The 20,317-nt window shown below is 35.9% G+C and overlaps 1 protein-coding gene across 1 annotated transcript in view; it reads right to left on the bottom strand.

Moving 5' to 3' along the window:
• BACH1 (BTB domain and CNC homolog 1) overlaps positions 1 to 18,706 on the bottom strand; it is a 33,164-nt gene extending 14,458 nt beyond the window's left edge. The window contains exons 1-2 of the mRNA XM_044670301.1: positions 18,470 to 18,706; positions 6,474 to 7,823 (exon numbers count right to left, since the gene is read on the bottom strand). Coding sequence (XP_044526236.1) covers positions 6,474 to 7,823; positions 18,470 to 18,706 — 1,587 coding nt within the window. The remainder of the gene's footprint in view (positions 1 to 6,473; positions 7,824 to 18,469) is intronic.
• Positions 18,707 to 20,317: the final 1,611 nt, after the last annotated feature.

The raw sequence follows: 20,317 nt of genomic DNA on the forward strand, positions 1-20,317 counted from the left end.
AGTGGTTCCATGATTGGAAGTGACATGTGTCCTGAGCACTTTAGGCAGGGAAGCACTGGGCATGTGGGTGGACAGGGCCCTAGAAAAATGGGACTTGAAATACCAGCAAGATAAGGTAGAGGGGGGTGCAGCTGGGTAGCTCAGTGGATTGAGAGTCAGACCTAGAGATGGGAGGTCCCAGGTTCAAATCCGGCCTCAGTCACTTCCCAGCTATGTGACCCTGGGCAAGTCACTTGACCCCTATTGCTCACCCTTACCACTCTTCCACCTAGGAGCCAATACACAGAAGTTAAGGGTTTAAAAAAAAAAGATATGGTAGAGGGAGAGAAGAATATGAAGGCCCAAAAAAGAGCCCCAATTTTAGATGTGATATCTAGGCTTTCATTCTAGTTTGTTTTTTATCTTTTCTTGTTTAGACACCAATCTTTTTAATTCTTGCATTTTAGTAAGAAAGCTACATTTTTATGGATGTTAGAAATTTATTGACCTAATATTTGTAAATGTTCTGTTTGTGTAAGTAAAATTAAGTAATGTAGTGTTTCAAAAAAAGGGAGAAACTATCTTTTTTTTGATGTATAACTTCCCTAAAGTTATGGCAGTGTACCTGGTGCCACTGAATTCCCAAAGTATACCAATATTTTATTGTGCTTCAAATAAACAGACAAAACTAGCTATTAAAAAAAATGCTGACTGAATCCTGTGCATCTCTTTGAACTAATGATAATACTAATAAATCTATACTCCCAAAGAGAAAAGAAATAGGAAAAGAACCTATATTTTCTTTCTTTCTTTAGAATATTTTTCCATGCTTACATGACTCATGATATTCCCACCCCTCTTTCCTCCCCACTCCCGGAGCTGACAAGCAGTTCCACTGAGTTATATATGTATCATTGTTCAAAACCTATTTCCATGTTATTCATATTTGCAATAGAGTGATCTTTTAACATCAAAATCATAATCATATCCCCATTGAATCACGTGATCAATGTTATATTTGTGGGAAGCTGTAAAATTCCAGTGGTCTGTAGCAATCAAGTCTCACACCCAATGAGGATCTTGCTGAGTGTTCCTTCGCTTCCCCCCTCCCACTGAGCGATTAGAAAATCAGTTACAAAACAGAGGTTGATCTGTAATCTTCTGGGCTCAGTCAGGAAACTAGGAAGGACAAAGCTCCTAAAGATGTTAACTTTCTCTAAACTATTTCCCCACAGGTTTGAATAGGAGAGAATAGGAGAAGCTTGATGTCTTTGAAGCTTTTAAGGCCCAGAAGAAAGGCCTTGCTTTTGGGCTACAGGCAGGAGAAACTCAGCTTGAGGAATTTGTGAGTATTTCCCTAAATATGAACAGGCAACTGCTCCCAATTGATTAAAGGTTTAATGATATGTGGGAAAGGGAAGGAAGGGAGATCAAATTAGGAAAGATAAGGTCTGGGAAGCCCTGAACTGTTATGTCCAAGTAGCCCTATCCCCCAAAGGGGAAAAGGTAGCTTGATTTTCTAGTTAGCTCTCTAAACCTATAAATCTTCTCTAATATCTAAATAACTAAAGATAACTGTGATATTGATTGAAGGTCTAATCAAGGTAAAACAGGTTGGCAGCTAGGAACTAAAATGGCTTTGTTCAGATTCAAGCCTCTAGCCCCTCAAAAGCAACTAGGATCTGGGACCAGCAAACAGAGTAACCTGCTTGCTTCCAACCCAGGAACCAACCGCCCTTAACTGCCTTAAACTGCCCCCTCTCCCAGAGTTTTCAGGGGGGGGCTCCCTGGAATTCTGAGCTGTAGCTTGACCCCCTATCTTGCAGCTAGAATTCCATTCTGCCATTTCAATGTCACATTAATCATGTTTTTCTTCTGTGTTTCTGTTCCCACAGTTCTTTCTCTGGATGTGGATAGCATTCTTTCTCACGAGTTCCTCTGTATCGTCCTAGATCATTGCATTGCTACTAGTAGAAAAGTCCATTACGTTTGATTGCACCACAGTGTACCAGTCTCTGTGTACAATGTTCTCCAGGTTCTGCTCCTTTTGCTCTGCATCGATTCCTGGAGGTCTTTCCAAAGAACCTATATTTTCAAAAACATCTATAGCAACTCTTTTTGTGGTGGCAAAGAATTAAAAAATTAAAGACTAGCCATCAAATTAGGGAGTATCCAAAGGCTAAACAAGTCATAGGATATGTATGTGATGGAATGCTATTGTGTAGTTAGAAATTATGTTGGGGACTATTTCAGAAAATACTGTGAAGACTTGTATGAATATATATATATATACAATAAAATGAACAGAACCAGGAAAACAATTTCTATAATGACAATAGTACTATAAAGATAAATAATTCTGAGAGACTTAGGAACTCTGATCTAAAAATGGAACCAAGCCCAATTCCAGAGGACTGATAAACAAATACACTTTCCACTTCCAGAGAGAGAGAAACAATAGACTCTGAGTATAAATTAAAATATGATTGGTGGAGAAGGGAGCATTGCTAATATAGGTATATTTTCTTTAACTGTAAAAATTTGAAAAGGGTTTAATTTTTCTTATTTTCAGTGGATGGATAAGAGGAAAGTAGAAAGAAGAAAATTTGGAACTTGCAACAATACAAAATTGAGTTTTTAAAAACAAAGTCATCATTAAATTTAGAGAGTTTGAGTTAAATCATGAGGTTAGAATTATATAGAATTAATAAGAGAATGAGAGAAAAGAAATATGGAGCCACAAAAGCATGAGAGATAGAAGGCAATAGTTAGAATATATGGATGGATCCAGTGAGGATTTTTGAGGATGAGGGAAACATAAACATGTTTGTAGGCAATAAAAAAGCAGTTAACAGGGAAATATTAAAGGTAAGCAGTGAAAGATAGGGGAATGATGAGGGTGGAGAAGTCAGGATAGACTAGGATCACTTGTGTGTATAAAGGGGCTGACCTCAGCAAAGAAAAGGGCCACCTTATTACATGAGACAACAATGAATTAGTCCTTAATAGTGGCAGTAGGAATCTGAGTGATATGAAAGTGGGGGGAGGAGGTCTCAGAAAAGTGCTTCAATTTTTTTCAGTAAAATATGAGGGAAGGCTCTTAGCCAAGAAGGTGGTAAGACAGAAAATCATAGGAGGTATGAGAAACAAATGTTTGGAAGTACCACTATAATGAATAGAATAGTGAGTTAACTAGTGAAATGTAGAAAAATTCCTTTGCAGCAATGAGGGTCCAGTTTAAGCTAGAAATTTGTAGTGTAAAAAGTACAGGATAGTAGGTATGACCTCCAAAAAAGCAAAAAGCAAAAATACCCAATTAAAACAGATTAAACAAGGAAATTAAATTTTACTAAAAAGTACCACAGAAAATGAACTAATATCAATCTTAAACATAGATGTACCAAATAGCATAATATCTAAATTCTTAATAGAAAAGTTACATGAGTAACAAGGAGAAACACAAAGTAAAACTGTAATAAAAGAACGTCTGAATTCACCCCTTTCAGATCAAGATAAGTAAATAAGATATGAAAGACCTGAATATAATCTTAGAAAAGCAAATATAAGAATAATTAAATAGGAATAGAAAAGAGTGTATCTATTCTAAGCTGTGCAAGGGCATAAAACCCCACCACTCATTTTATATTGTCTTTTTTTTTTTTTTAAACCCTTACTTTCCGTCTTGGAGTCAATACTGTGTATTGGCTCCAAGGCAGAAGAGTGGTAAGGGTAGGCAATGGGGGTCAAGTGAATATTAAATAGGAATAGAAAAGAGTGTATCTATTCTAAGCTGTGCAAGGGCATAAAACCTCACAAATGCAGAAAAGCAGAAATATTAAATACATCCTTTACCAACCATAAATGATTACAAATTATAACCATATATACAATCATAAAAGATTATAAATATCTTCAATAAGGATTCCCTGAAGCAAAATATTAAAAATTCATTGGAAACTGGGTCAACTGAATCCTAAAGAGTATAATAAGTTCAGGGGTAATTAGGTGGCTCAGTGGATAGAGCCAGGCCTAGAGAGAGGTGGTTTTGGATTCAAATCTGCCCTCAGATACTTCTTAACTGTGTGATACTGGACAAGTCACTTAACCCCTATTGCCTAGACCCACCCACTCTTCTGCCTTGAACTGATAATTAGTATCAATTTAGAAGATAAGGGTTTTTAATATATATATATGTTAGCTATTATTATTACAAACAAAAAAGTAAATTTCAGGGAAAGAAAGTAGAAAAGTAAAATTCTGTACTCAGAGTTTAATGACACCATAAAAAATTTTTTTAAATCAACTGCTGACCTTTCAATCTCTTAATTTGTTAAAAAATTACGAACAAAATATACATAAAGCCTCCTTTTTAAGATCTTACTAACTTAACAGATTATAATAACTTCAAATATAGGATCCAAAAATATTAATTCTTCATCTCCTACTGAAGTTAGGAGAAAAACGGTTGTTTTATTTGACACTTTAAAAAATTTACATTTTACTTTTTCTTAGCATAAAAATGGCCTTAGAGGAGCTTTACAGACATTTCAAAACAACTCAATAACCTTTGAAATAGGAATAAAGGAACCATCATTCCAACCTGTATAATTTAAAGCAGCAGTTCCTGAAGATTGTAATATCAAAACTATTGTCACAATAATAATGAGATATTTTAAATTCTAATATAGTAACTACCAAGATATAACCCACACAAAGAAAAGTTCTTTAAGGTGTTCTCAATAATTTTTTAATGTGAAATATAACTACTTTATCATAAATTAAAGAAATTATGGCACTAAATAGTTATAACTTGCTCAAAGTACAAACTTACCACTGGTCTATTATTTGTTTCATGTTTTGCTTAATAAACTACAATGAATACCAAGAAAACTTGCCAATGGTAGGAAAATTGATTTGCAAATAACTATTGACTTATATAGGTCAAAATGTAAGTTTCATTCTAGCTATTTTCAATTTATGATAAAACATTAAAGAAATATAGTGTTAATGAAACTAGTCATTGAAATGATTTATGAAAAAATTAAGGATATAAAATGGTGACATAAAAAGTATTCATAGGGATATTGTTACTTTAACAATACCTCAGGTAACATATAAGAAAGATCACTTTTTGACTCGTACAAAAAATGTTTATAGCTATGCTCTTTGTGGTGGCAAAAAATTGGAAAATGAGGGGGTGTCCATCGATTGGGTAATGACCAAATAAATTGTGGTATATGATGGTGATGTAATACTACTGTGCTCAAAGGAATAATAAACTGGAGGAATTCCATGTGAACTGGAATGACCTCCAGGAACTGATGCAGAGTGAAAGGAGCAGAACCAGGGGAACATTATACACAGAGACTAATACACTGTGTTACAATCGAATGTAATGGACTTCTATACTAGCAGCAATGCAATGATCCAGGACAATCTAGAGGAACTTAAGAGAAAGAACACTATCCACATCCAGAGAAAGAACTGGGGGAACAGAAACACAGAAGAAAAACATATGATCAATCACATAGTTTGATGGGGATACGATTGGGGCTTTGATGTTAGAAGATCACTCTACTGCAAATATGCATAATATGGAAATGGGTTTTGAACAATGATACATGTATAACCCAGTGGAATTACTTGTCAGCTTCAGGAGGGGGTAAGAAAGAGCCGGGGGAAGGGCGGGGGGCAGAAGGTGGGGAGAAGGAATCATGAATCAGAGAACCACGAAAAAATATTCTAAATAAAAAAGGGAGAAAAATAAAATTATAAAGATACATTTTGTCAAAAAAGAATTTAATTTGGATAAGAAAAAAAAAGATCACTTTTTTCTCTCATACAATTTATCACTGGCAATTTAGAGAATGAATTTTTTTAAACCTTCACTTTCTGTCTTAGAATTGATACTTAAAAGTATTGATTCCAAGGTAGAAGATTGGTAAAGGTTAGACAATGGGGGTTAAGTGACTTGCCCAGAGTCATACAGTTAGGAAGTATCCTATCTCCAGACCTGCCTCTCTATCCACTGAGCCACCAGTTGCCCCTATAATTCCCTATTACCAATCAGCTATTTGGTAAAGGTCAAGCAAGATGATTAAGCCCTAAATCAAAAGGATTGACACGATAATTTCAATACCTGCTATCCTGATAAGATGCAGAAAAATACAACAAAATAATCATTACCTCCTGTCCTAGTAAGATGTAAATACAACAAAACAATCACCAATTTTACCAGAACCTTAAGAAACCAATGAAGTCAGTGATTATGTGTGTTTCTGAAGGTAAACACGTATCTGATGTTCGCAGAATCATAAAAGCTTTTTCTTCTTGGGATTCTAAACCAAATTTGAGCAATTTTATTTGCTCAGTGTTTGATTATACTAATGTATCATGATTATCACTTTCTTTTATGAAGAACCTGGACATGAGCATTTCAAAAGAAGCTTGAGGTTATCTCTTCATATAGGCATATAAATATATTTCCTCCTTACCTCACACTCTTGTTCTCTGGCTGAGTAAGATTCACTGTCCCCTTCTGTATCAGTTTCAGAATCATCTCCCAAGCTAATCACACATGCATATGGGCAAGGCTCTTGCTGTGGTTCTGGAACAAAATCATCACTTCCAATTTCCAAATCATTTGAACATTCTTCAGTACTAAGATTATTTATAAATGGGCAGCTGACAGAATTCAATGTAGTAAAAGTTCTTTGACACTGTTCAGGACTCTCACTGATTCTGATACCTAACCAAGGACACTCAGACCTTTTTTGTGAAAATACATGTTCTGAACAATCTTTTGCTAAGGCAGGTGACAGCTGAAGTTGACAATTAGCATCTGTGTTGCAAAGGTCACTCCAGAAACCTTTTGCTAGGTGCTCTGCTACTTCTCTTTCCACACTGCTTCGATCATTTGTTGATGTGGGCTTGTCATCTTTATGGCCTGAAGCAGATTTCAAAGGCAAAGCTTGATTTTCAGTAACTGTTTTATCTGCTCTCATATCCATACTAGTCAAAGGTTCTTCAGTTAACACAGTTACATTTTGCATACCTGTAAGATTCGTATCACTATATTGTTCATATGTGTGCAAGAGAGAAAGAGAGTAAAATCCATGGGATGCTATAGTAGAATCTGGGGGAAGCTGTGTCACCTCAGTTTTTGCCATATCCTGACATGAATTCTTTTTTTTCTTTGCTTCTTCCTCATCACCCATTTCTATTTGAGTGTCTTCATGTTTTAAAATCATCTGTAAATCTGTACAATCTTGAGTTTCTATGTCTTCATTTTCAGATAATTCTTTTGGCTGAACAGAAACAAATGTTGGTGTTTGAATATCTTTAATACTAGATTCCACACTATGAACTCTATCTGTTCCAAAAGCTTTTTGGAATTTTCTGTACTTTGGGCCTAAAGATGATAAACCAGGAGCACCATCCTTTTCTAAGCATGATTCATATGTTTGATTGGCATTGTCTTGGATGGGAGGTGGTATATTTTCATTTTCTTTACATGTATGGATTTTAGAGTGAGAAATCTGAACATGTTCATTTTCTAGAAGTTCTTCTACTTCATCTATTTCTAGATCCCCATGATCCAATAATGAAATTTTAGTGTTGGCTTTCTGACAATGTGACGTAAAGCACTTTTTTGTTGGGTATTCTTGCTGATCTGCTGTGGAGTTCAAAAATTTAAGCCTGAGAAACTGAAAACAGGATTCTTCAATGTTATGCATGCCCAAAAATTCAACACACTTGCATACTTCATCAACATTGTCTTTATTTAAAATAAGCTTAGCTGTATAGGCAAAATGAATCAAAGGATTAAATCCTTTAACTGTCACCTGTCAAAAAAAATAAAATAAAAATTAACATACCATATAAAAGGTTCAGGGCAAATTTTAAAATAATCATTGCAATTATTAAGTACAATGTGTTAAGTGATGTTAAGTGATAAGTTAAAATACAAAGTCCAAAAAATCAAGTGTCTTCATTCTTGATAATTTATATTTCAGTAAAGGAAAACATGTACAACAATTAGGAAATACAAAGTAATAAAGTAGAAGGAAGAGAAAAAACACTAACTAGAGTTGTTAGTAGGGAGGAAAGGAGAATCAGGAAGGGAACTGAGTAGGCTGTATTTAAGTTGAACTTAAGAGAAAGAATTCCAGACATAGAACACAAGGACAATGAGGAAGGAGATATAAAGTCAATTGTGGAGAGAAGAGCAAGTAAACCCATACAGATGGAATGATGAATAGAAGCAGAAGAATATTGTGAAAACAGGCTGGGAAGATAGATTAAATCTAAACTGTGAAAAACTCAAATGCAAGGAAGGAATTTATTTTTCATCACAGAAGCAATAGGAAACCACTGAAGCATCTTGAGCAAGATAGTGACATGGTCAAACCTGTCTGCTGAAATTTTAAACCATGCAAAATAATTGTGAGAGAAAGCCAACGATGACTTATCATAATAATAATAGTTTATTGGCTACAAATCCCTTAAATGCAACTTGTGCATTTTCAAGAAAAGAATATATCCTGTTCAACTGAGACACACCCTTCATTTTTACATTGTTGCATCTTAATCATACATGAAAAAAAGTCATTTGTATCATTGCCATGACCAAAGAACAATCATTCTACTTTCAAAGAAAGTTTAAATTATTAAGGCAAAACAGAATCAGAATTTTTTGTAAACTACTTGAAGTTCTAGGTTTCTCTTGCCAAGCTCCTAAATAATTTCTAAATTTGCTAAAATGAACTGCATATACCTAAAAAAAAACTTTTGGAGGTACGACCCTATCTAGTCATCCTGTCTTTAAAAAAATTAATTATGCACAAAACTCCCAGATAGAAAATGAAAAATAAAAGTACAGAAACAAGGATAATGCCAAAGAGCAGATTCACTCTAAAGGAACATCATCCACTCCAGCCAAATGTAAACATTTAGCTGGTATGAAAGCATGATCAGAGATGCACTCCAAAGCTCATTTTACCCTTAAACAATCTATTACACTTCTCCATTAATCTAGATAGTAAGGGAGAAAAAGTGGTTTCCTAAACCAGCTTAGAGTCAAAGATCTTAAATGAGAAAGATGCCTGTGTGTTATTTAAAATCACTTGGGATACTTGGAACTACATTTCCCGTGATCCCCAATGGGTTTCCTGTTTTGGATTACGTATTCAAGGTGAGGGACTGTTTTAAAATAGGGGGAAGTGACTTTGAATTTTCTCTTTAGCTACCAGGCGCACAAAGGTACAAAAGGTAAAATGGCTGAGGCAGCAGTTTGAATACTTACAGGTGCGTGGTCTAATGATTTTTATCTCTATCAGCATGGCTTTTATTAAAATACAATTCTCCCTTTTAATATCTGCCTTCCTCATTTTTAATAACAACACCTGCTACCAGGATAGGAGGGACTTTAAAGAGAAAAGCAATATAAGTATTCTAACACTAACTTCAACAATCAGCAGCCCTACCTGTCAAATGAGTTGAGTCTAAAATTCTACTGTACTGGGGGGGAGGGGAGGATAATGGGGGAAGTATTCAAACTGCCAGCAAATATTATCCATCATTTCACATATTACAAGACAAATAATTTAAGATTAGATAATTTCAAAATTGATTCTTGGTTCTTTCAGTTTTAAGAACATTGAAAAAAATTCTTGATTTGTAGTACAAAAATTCAAATACAGTATTTGAACACTTACAACTGTCCTATTTGAGTCCTCAGGAAGGAGTAAAAATAGAACAGAAGTTTTAAATTTATTGTAGTCTACCAATCTTACAAACAGAGTTCCACATGACATCTTTTATTAAAAACTTTTCCATAAAACCTAATTGTTTGAAGCAATGTGATAGGGAAATCTACTCAAGGATGTGCTGAAGCCAACTGACCAAGCCTATTGTTAAGATTTCAGTATGAACCATTTATACCTCAGTAATCAGCAAATGCTACAAATCAGAGCTTGATGTTTTGTTGATTGTCTAGGCTAAGAAATTGATGGAAAAAAATGTTAAAAATGCAGATTAATCTGAAAAATGTGTGTACAAGGGATAGCTTGGTGATTCACTCGGTAGAGAGCCAGGTCTGAGGTCAGAAAATCTTCTGGATTCAAATTTGGCCTCAGACACTTCCTAACTAGGTGATGCCAGGCAAGTCACTTAACCCTAATTGCTAGCCTTTACCATTCTTCTGCCTTAGAACCAATTCTCAGTGTTGGTTATAAGGTAGGATGGTTTTTTTTAAATGTGTATATATATTTTTCTAGGAGAGCTGGTTAACATTTACCAGTAAACCAATTAATATACTTCAACATTATTTTTCAATTACAAGAAGATACTATCAATCTATATTTGGAAGAGGGAAGAAAATGTTTCATCAAATAGCAAGTTGACACTTAATGTTGTTCAGAAGCATTTGTAACTAAGACAATTTTAACAATATATAACAATTTTTTTAAGTTGTAGGGTTTTTTCAAAATTCTCTACCCAAATAGTGACACATTGCCAAGACAACATAAATAAGAAACCAAGTCTTCCTTAAAATAAAAGGTAAATTAAATAAGGAATATATTAGAATTTAAGAAAACAGTTAAATTTACTCATCATCCAGCACCAAAGACTATTATATTTGTAATAAGAAAAAACTAATTTTTTGTTAAAATACCTGTTAAATTATCTGAAAACCTAAATATGGTTTTGCTTTAAGTTATTAAAAAATTCATATTAAGGTAATCGAAATTATAACTTCTCATTTTATAATGAGGTAATGTAGTCATATAAGCTTTTCAGAAATTACCAGTAAGAGATACGTACTTATCCTATTAATTCATACAATCTCACTACTTTAATTGATACTCCTTTCTAGGCCAGACCTACCAGACATCAATATTTATCTGACAGGAAAGGGAAAGTTTAAAATGTCTAAGAAAATGCTCCCAATTATATTTCAAATAAATTCTGCATTTCTAAATGTATTTAAGACTAACTAATAATACTGGCTCTCAAAATTCTTTGTAAAAATTTTCCCATTAGCACTGAGGCTCTACCAATATCTCTATCCCAAACATGGGTTCTTGATAAAGTTCTGACAGATCTTATCAAAAAATAAAAGCTTCAATATGGACCTGGTAATAGACTATATAGATCTCTTAGCTTAAATGAGCTTGAAAAGCTCATCATTAGATTTACCTCAAAAGAGAAGTTTGGAACCACAAAATTCCTGATATCTACTAAGTCATAAGAGGGTTGTGATTACAGGAAGTTATTGATTATTCAAAATTCAAAATAGAGCTGGGATTTCCCATTCTGTGCTAAGTTTTTTTAAAAGAAATATTCCCAAATAAATCAAATTTAATACTTAAGTTAGTGTTAAACTGAGAAGGAAAATTTATGGGTTTATTTTTCACTGCTAAAATGTCCTGCAGAATGAACATGTTTTAAAATATATAACAACTCTGTAGCTACTTCAATCCACAGTGCCAACTGCTGTGTTTATTCAAATTAGGTTGTTGGACTTGAGACACCAGGGAAACTGAATGAATTATCTACTTGCATATAATAAACTATAAAAGTTAATGCCACAATGTCACAGAATTGATGAAATAAAGACCAGCTATCTTCAAAAGTATTATCTCACAACTAAGTATTTTACTCAAGGAATACATTACTGTGAATGAACTGATGGGTTGTTCTATTTCTGAGATTTACTTTGTATTTTAGTCCCATTCTAAAATCTCTGACATAATATACTTGTAAAGCTTGACAGAGGAACACACATACATACACATACACATACATACACACACACACACACATACACACACATCTCAAGGCTGCTGAAAATTATGTCTTACTCAACATAGGAGAGTCTTTATCAGACTAATTAGACTACAACAGTGTAACACTATTTTACTAAAAAAAAATTGGTTCATTGCAACAATAAAGGCATTATCTTCTGGTATCTTCAATGCCTTGACATTAATACAAATATTATTTCTATTTAACAGATGAAGAAACTGACTACATTGAAATGCCTTGCTCAAGATCTAGTAAATCCTAAAGATAAGATGGGCTTTGAACCCAAGTCCAAACTCCAAATCCATTACATTGTAATGAAACTAATACATTTACAAAGGGTCAGACCAAGGTGAAGGTAATCCAAAAATCAGAAGTAAACCTGACTTTTTCTAAATTACTTTCTTTAAAAAATCTTAAACCTTTAGTTAATCCATAAAAATCAAGATATAAGCCAGAAAATAAAAATTAAACACTTTTATTGAACTGTGGCTTATTAGATATTTTAAAAAACATTACTGAATTTGACAATTTTCTTTCTATCGTAGGTTGTTTGTCAATTTGAAAAGAAGTTTATTTCTACACAAAGCCCTTGGTAGGGCATACATTTCTCTTAGACTACAGAAATTGCAGGACTCTCTTGACCATGTCATGCAGTTGGTCTTCTTCCTTCCCCATTACATGTAATGAAGTAATTTCACCTACTGGTTTCTCATAGATTAATTTATATTTATATATTCTTATAAAATACATAAAAATCAAAAGAATAGCCACACCAAATCCTACACCAAGAAAAATTTCAGCATTTATGGCTTTGTACTACTTCTTTAGTTCTTATTTATGGAGTGTATATCAGTTCCTGACCTTCTTGAAGCTTAAAGAACAAGCATGAGGTCAAGTCTAAAGAAAAATTGTGAAAATATACTGTCTTGAGTTCTTTAATCTATTCCTTTATGTATATAATTCTCACCACCTTTCACCAAAGTACCCAATGCCTTCTTGCTAGCTTTTAACTGTTCATTTATTGCATCATTCAAGAAATGCTCTTAACCTATCTTTCATAAATTAAAAATATCTTTAAATCATTTGTCCCATTTGTAGGACTCAACTGTCTGAAAGTTTCCAGTTAATTTCATAATAGCATGTATGCTAATGAGTGTTACTTTATTAACATTTATTAATAGATTCTTTAATTTATTCATAGACTCTTTAAAGCTGAAACTTATGAACATCTTAGAGAACTCTAAGCCAGAGACCACCTACCAGTAATGAATATTCTTCCTGACCAAGACAGAGGTTCAGAAACAAACATTTTAAATGAAGACTTTGTATTCGGTACAAGATCAATGAAAGCTTAGAAAGCCTGGTCTATAGGCAGTTAACTGGCAGTGACAGAGAGTTATGCTGGGCCTAGAATCAGAAAAACCTGAATTTAAACCTAGCATCAGATTCTTAATTATATAACCCTGCACAAGTCACTAAACCTTTGTGTGCCTTAGCTTCCTCAAATGTAAAACATCTACTTCCTAAGGCTGCTTTGAAGAGGAAATGACATATTTTTAAGTGCTTAATACAATGCCTTATATATTAGGTATATATTAGGCAAATAGTTAGTACTTAATAAATTCTTCTCTTCTCCCTAGTGAGGATTATAATCCATCAGTATCATCAAAACTAGCAGTGGTGTAGGGGAAGATAGGGCAACAGGTCATGGAAAAGCAAAGGATTATCCAACCAGTGACCAGACTATGTCTCAGACAAAATATACATGAAACCCAATGATAATGCCCTGAATGTCTTCAAATATGCCCACTTAAAAAAATCTGCTGCATACTCCTGTCTTATTTTTCCTGTCATGTGTTTATTAGCTTTGTGTTAACATGTAGACTATTAAATTTGCCTAGCTTGTAAAATTTATCATGTGAAAGCCATTATAGCAAGGTTTGGACAGCTAACTTATTGGGAAATGTCAGGAGGGGAAAGACTCACTGAAGAGCCTGGAAATTATAATTCTTTCCAGCTTGAGAAGGAAGGAATCTATTTCTGGATTACAACTGGAAGGCAGAGATTCATCCCTGACCCCCACCCTTGCTACAGCAGCAGTTTAAGTCTTTTGGAGAGTAAGAATATTAATTACCAGAATAGCATACGAATAATGTCATATAGGCTTTTCCTGAGATTCTTAAGTGTAAAAAAACTGAGAAAGGCATTCAAGTCAGATAATATAGAATATCCACTTAAGCCATTAAAGAGCCACCCAGGATTTGGGAATCTGGGTTTTGCCAAACATGTTCCAGTGGATATGCTGGGGACAGCAAGCATCAAAACTACGGGGGGAGGGGGCAGCTGGGTAGCTCAGTGGAGTGAGAGCCAGGCCTAGAGACAGGAGGTCCTAGGTTCAAATCCGGCCTCAGACACTTCCCAGCTGTGTGACCCTGGGCAAGTCACTTGACCTCCATCGCCTACCCTTACCACTCTTCCACCTATAAGTCAATACACAGAAGTTAAGGGTTTAAAATTAAAAAAAAAAAATTAAAAAAAAAAACTAGGGGGGGAATGTAAGGGTGAAGTGACTTATCTATAAAATCCCATCATTTAAAGTATTGGGATGCCCAATCAAGTTCAAACATAGGCCTCAGATTTCACAAGTACTCTGTACAAATCAGCTATGGTTGTCATCCATAAATTGTCAAATTGGGAAAAGATTTTTTAAACAGGTTAGAACAATATGGGATTCTATGAGGATGCATGAGGAGAACAAGTAGGACTGATTTGCAGCAGAGAAGAGAGATGTCAAGGAAGGTCATTGGCTGTGGCATCTCAAAAGAGAAGACCCAGGCTAAATAAATTCTTGAAAAAAGTTGGCTCTTTCCCTAACTTCCCTTCCTAATACAAGTTTATCCAAAAATCCTGGTATAATTTGATCTTTCATTAACTTGAACATTTCTCAACCCAAAATGAATTCTATCTTTACAACAAAGAAGCCAAAAGTTAGCTAAAATTAAAGTTAAGTAAAAAGTCAAGTCACTACTTAAATGAGAGGCATTTTCTAATTTCTAGGAGCTTGGAATGAATGTGACAGAATTCATGACTTTTTGTCTAAAGTGAACTCCCTAAAGCTGAACAGGAAAAAACTCCATGGTTACATTGCAACATAATGCACATAAACTGAACTAATTATTTTAACAGACATCTCATTATAGTTTTAACATTTGCGTGTTAATGAACATTTGGGAAAGTACCTTAACTCAAAAAAGTTAACTCAAAATGGTAGGAAATGAAACTTTGGACAAATCATGTCTTGTGATATTCTTCACCTCCTTGAAGATGTGGTCAGTGATCTATTTATTTATTAAGTACCTCCTATTGCAAGATGAGAAGTAGCATGGCATATTGGATAAAGAGCATGCCTCTAAGCCAGGAAAACCTAGTCTCAAGGCCTATTGTTGAAACATGTATGAGCTGTGTGACCCTAAATAAAATCTCTTAGTGTTCTAAGCCAAAAGAGCCAAGGCTTCATGTGACCCACAATATTCTCAGGTCCATCCAATACAAATTAAATTGTAGTAGGGAAATATTTAACAAATGAAATAAAAACATAATAGAGCCGATAACATTCTATTTTAAACCTAAGTCAACATGTGACCACAGGGATCTTTATGTATGGATTAGTGGCTCCCATTTCTATTTAAGTTTGACACCACTGCTTTAGGCAATATTATTGAGTGGACTTTGGATCATGAGAATAGAATCAAAACTCTGGCACCCCCTGTAGTCAGCAGGAAAAGACAGCAATTGAGGTAGGGGACAACGAGGCAAGCCAAATGTCCCCTGGGTGGCCCAGGCAAAGGAGATAGGGCAACAGCTGCCTCAATAGGCATGAAGTGTGAGAGTCAGTGGGTAGAGAGAAAATCAGATAAACTGAGGTCCCATCAGATTTCTCTCTTTTGGCTTCTCAGATGGAGATAGACAAGACTTACGAGGTGGTTGCTGTGGAAAGTGTTATAAAGAAACAGGTAATCTTGGTAAAAGGAGGGATAAAGGTGATGAGGTGATTTGGAAGGGGAATGAAGGAGATAGCTGAGTGTAGGGAAGGATGAGGTGGTATATAGGAATGTAGGGGAATGACAGGGAGTATACAGGAGGGCAGCTCAAACAGGCTTATTCACAGAGGCTAGAGACAGAGGATACTGGAGGAGATAGGCCGAACCCTTCAGGCAGGGAAGGTATTTCTAAGGTACCAGAGGAATTTGGGCCAGTCAGAAATGTTTATATCAAGGCTGGGGGTTTCTCTTGTTAATTTCTAAAGTCCTTTGAGGGAGGAGATAAAAGGGCTCCTCCCTGCCAGTGAAATGGATGGCTACAGGAAGTCTCTGCCAAGATGGATGCCAGTGGTTCCCTCAAAAAATAAAAGAAAATAATTCCTTCCCTCTTCAGCCCTTGCCTTAATCTTCGATACAATGATTCACCAGAGGTTTTGAGTAGGTAACAAAAGGGATTTATTAATGTCAGGTTAATCAGAGGGAGAGGTCTTAGGTTTTTTAACTGCTGCTAGGGAGAAGGCTGGATGGTGGGGGATGGGTCACAGGAGAGGGTTAGACTGAGGCTCTCCCAGTCAGGAAAGTTTGACTGCCTTTGAAGTAAAGTATTTATCAAATCACTAAATTAGAAGTAACTTGTTTTAGGATGCCCTACTTGCCTGCAGAAACTAAATCTACAATGTCCAATCACCAATCCCACCCTTCCTCCAAGGGTCCAAAGGGAAATTCAGGGGAAATAGCAGGGATGTAACGGAGGGATCAGGGAGAGGTCCAGAGAAATCAGATAGGTCCAAATTTCCCCAAGACAAAATAAGCACAGGCCAATGCCGAAGCCAAAAGGCCAAAGCCAAGCCAAAAAGCCAAAGCCAACAGGCTAAGCCAAAGCCCAAAAAACAAAAGCCCCCAGGCAAAACAAAAGCCAGAAGGCAAAAGCTGTGTCAGTTGGAACTTCAGCCCTATTTATAGCCTCAGGCTCCAACTGACTTTCTGAAGATTCTAAAACCTCTAAGCTGTGATAGTTTGAAATTGCCAGATATCCCCTGGGTGGCCCAGGCAAAGGAGAAAGGGCAACAGTTGGCTCAATAGGCGTGAAGTGTGAGAGTCAATGGGCAGAGAGAAGGCTGTGACAGTTTGAAATTGCAGACGCAAAAGGCTTCTGTTAGCAACCTTGCATTACAAAAGGAAGTTTAGGCCTTACTCAGCAAAATGGAGGCTATATATTAATCATTTCTTTAGGAATGATCTATATCAGTGATGGCAAACCTTCTAGAGATGGAGTGCCAGGCCCTGATCCTACCCCACCCCCTAGACCAAGTGTCATGCCCTATTGCCCCCCAGAGACCATGTGCCATGCCCCTCCCTGCTCCTGAGTGGGGAGTGCAACCCACCCCACCCCCATTACCCCACACAGAGGTAGGGAGGAAGTACTCCCATCGGGCTGCTGGGTGGGTGAAGTGAGGAATGTCTTCAGTGAGTGTAGAGAGGGGGAAGGGAGTGGCCTGAATGGTCTGCTCCCCTCCAGATCTGCCACTTGTGAGTCGCCCAGCTTATCCATTAGGCACTCCCATTGGCTGCTGGGCAGAAGGGCAGGATGTGAAAAAATGTCATCAGGTATGGTAGAAAGGGAGAGGGAATCAGCTCTGTTCGAGTCCCTCTGTCCCTCTGCTTTTCTAGCAACGAACTTGAGGGGAGGGGGAGACACGTGACCATATAGAGCACTCTGCGTGCCATCTTTGGCACCTGTGCCATGGTTCACCATTACTGAACTATATTCTCACTCTTCTCTCATCCTCTCCTTTCTATTAATAAAAATATTAAAATCTACAGCCAGACTCAATTTTAATCTTAACACTATAAAAATTGCAGAAAAGGTACTTCTGCATAAAAAGTGTTCTCATCTGAGAATTCCTTATTCCAGTGAAATCTCTAACCCCTATATGCAAAACAATGTGCTAGTTATTAGAAGGAGAAACAAACATAAAGGGCAAATGCCTAAACCAACTACAAATAGCCAAGCCTGAAAAAGTGAAAGTGAATTTATCTAGAGAAATAGCTACTTTTATGAACTCACAACCAAGAAAGTTTCCTCCACTGGGATAGACATTCTGGAAATAGCATGGATTCCTGAGGTTGTAAACTATTATTCCCCCTTCAACTCCCTGTGTATCCTCTATATTCACAGATAGTGGTTTATTAATTTTAAGTTACTATTGTAAGATTTTTAAGGAGATAAACATTTTTTACTAAGTTATGACTTTAAAATTCAAAATTCTTTATTAGATATAGTATGCCATACTAGAAAGAAGAACAGATGTGACATAAGACTATTACTTCCTAGCAACATGAATTTGGATAAGTTATTTCATGTCTCTGGGTCTCAGTTTTACTCATTTGTAAAGAGAGGAATTAGACTAGATAACTCAAGGTCCCTTCCAGCTCTAAAACTAACAAGTGCTTGGATCTTTCATATGTAAAATAATCTGATTCTGAAAACAATCTAAAAGTAATCAGCACATTTAGGAATTATTTCTCACATAAGTGGATGACATCAGTCTTCATTTTATATAATTTTACAAGTTCTGGATTGGGGAAATAAAGGACTAAAAATGAGTTCATTGTTACTTTTGGAAACATGGATCTCCTACCTCTTCTGGGAGAGTAATGATAAGATCCGTATCTGATTGGCCAACAATTCTTGAAAGAAAGTAACTGCTGCATGCTGCAAGCACACAACGGTGAGCACGAAATTGCTGATCTTCCACTAAGACAGTGACATCACAAAGAAGATCTCTTTTCCTTTGATCATTGAGGCTCAAAAGAATATTGGTACTGTGTATTGAAGATTCATATGCAAAAAGCATTCTATTCTCAGTTAGGGACATTCTCTATGACAAATGATGGTGTGAAGTTCAATGGAAAGCATACTTCTCTGGTCTTCATCAAACCTATGAAAGAAATGTACAAAATTACACAAAATATCAAATCCAAAGTGACTGCAAAGTGCTAAGGACCACAAGTTTCATTCTGCATACAAGATATCATTAAAATGTATATCACAGTTTCAAGGAAATGCTACAGATCCATTCAAGATTTAAGAGCAATAAATGATCATGTAGCGAAATCCCATCCAGTAGTGTGAAGTCCTGCAACAATTATTTCCTCTATTCCAAGTAGTGTAAAATACTTCACCATGGTTGATTTATGTTCTGCTTTTTTTCTCTATACCCATATACAAGGATTCCCAAAAGATATCTGCTTTTACATGGCAGGGAAACACTTTTTCTTGGATTCATTTGCCCCAAGGGTATGGTGAAAGCCCAAATCTCTTCTCCCAAATTTTAAATAAAGACCTGAAAACCATACAATTTAAAGAAAGCAAACGGATACACTTTGTGGATGACCTTTTGCTAGCATCTCCATCTGCAAGTGAGTCTCACAGATATCTTTTGAGTGAATTGTATAAGAGGGGACACAAAATATCAAAAACAAAACTTGGATGTCTCCCAAGGGTGGAGTTTTGGGGATTTTTTCTTTCTGAGGTATCTAGAAATATGTCCCAAAAAAGAATAGTAGACATTCAAAAACTTGGTGCCCCAAAGACCAAGAGGCAACTTTGACCTATATTAGAAACCACAGGGTTTTGCAAGGAATGGATTCTGAATTATGGGAAAATCACTAAGCCACTTACAGTTTTAACTAGAGATGCAGAACCTGAACCTCTAAAATTAGGACCAGAATCTCTCCAAGCCATTACAAAACTTAATAAAGCAATCTTGTCTGCTCCAGCACTTGGTACTCCTAACTACTCCAAACCATTTACTCTCTTTGTTCATGAGAGGAAAGGAGTACCTTTAGGGGTGCTTGAACAAACTTTAAGACCAAATTATCGGCCAATAGCTTATTACAGTGCCCATCTTGATCCCATTTCAGCAGGAATAGCTCCATGCTTACAGGGGGGGGTGGCTGCAACTGCACTTCTGGTTACAAAATTTCAAGATCTGGTTTTAGGATGCCCATTAACTATTTTTTGTGCACATGAAATTGAAGCCCTGTTGCTTAAGTACAGAACACAGGCATTCTTGGACCAACAAATATCTAAGTATGAGATAGTTCTTTTGAGGAATGAGAACATAAAACTCAAAAGATGCAATGTGTTAAATCCAGCAACACTTTTACCTGATCTGCCTATGAACAGTCAGCCTTTACATGATTGTGCAACTGTAGTATAGTTAGCAGAGATACATAGCCAAAACTTTTGAGACAAGTCCCTAGAAAATCCTGACATGATTCTGTTTACTGATGGCTCATCTTATATGCAGAATGGTATAAGATTTGTAGATGCTGCAGTAGTAAGTGAATTTGAAACTATGGTTTGCTTCTCTATCCAGAAACCTGAGTGCCCAAGGTGCAGAATTATTAGCTTTAAAACATGCATGTGAGTTATCAGAAAACAAGTGGATTAATATCTACACTGACTCTCACTACACATTTGT

This window comes from Gracilinanus agilis, chromosome 3 (assembly GCF_016433145.1).
Source record: "Gracilinanus agilis isolate LMUSP501 chromosome 3, AgileGrace, whole genome shotgun sequence".
Taxonomy (NCBI): domain Eukaryota; kingdom Metazoa; phylum Chordata; class Mammalia; order Didelphimorphia; family Didelphidae; genus Gracilinanus; species Gracilinanus agilis.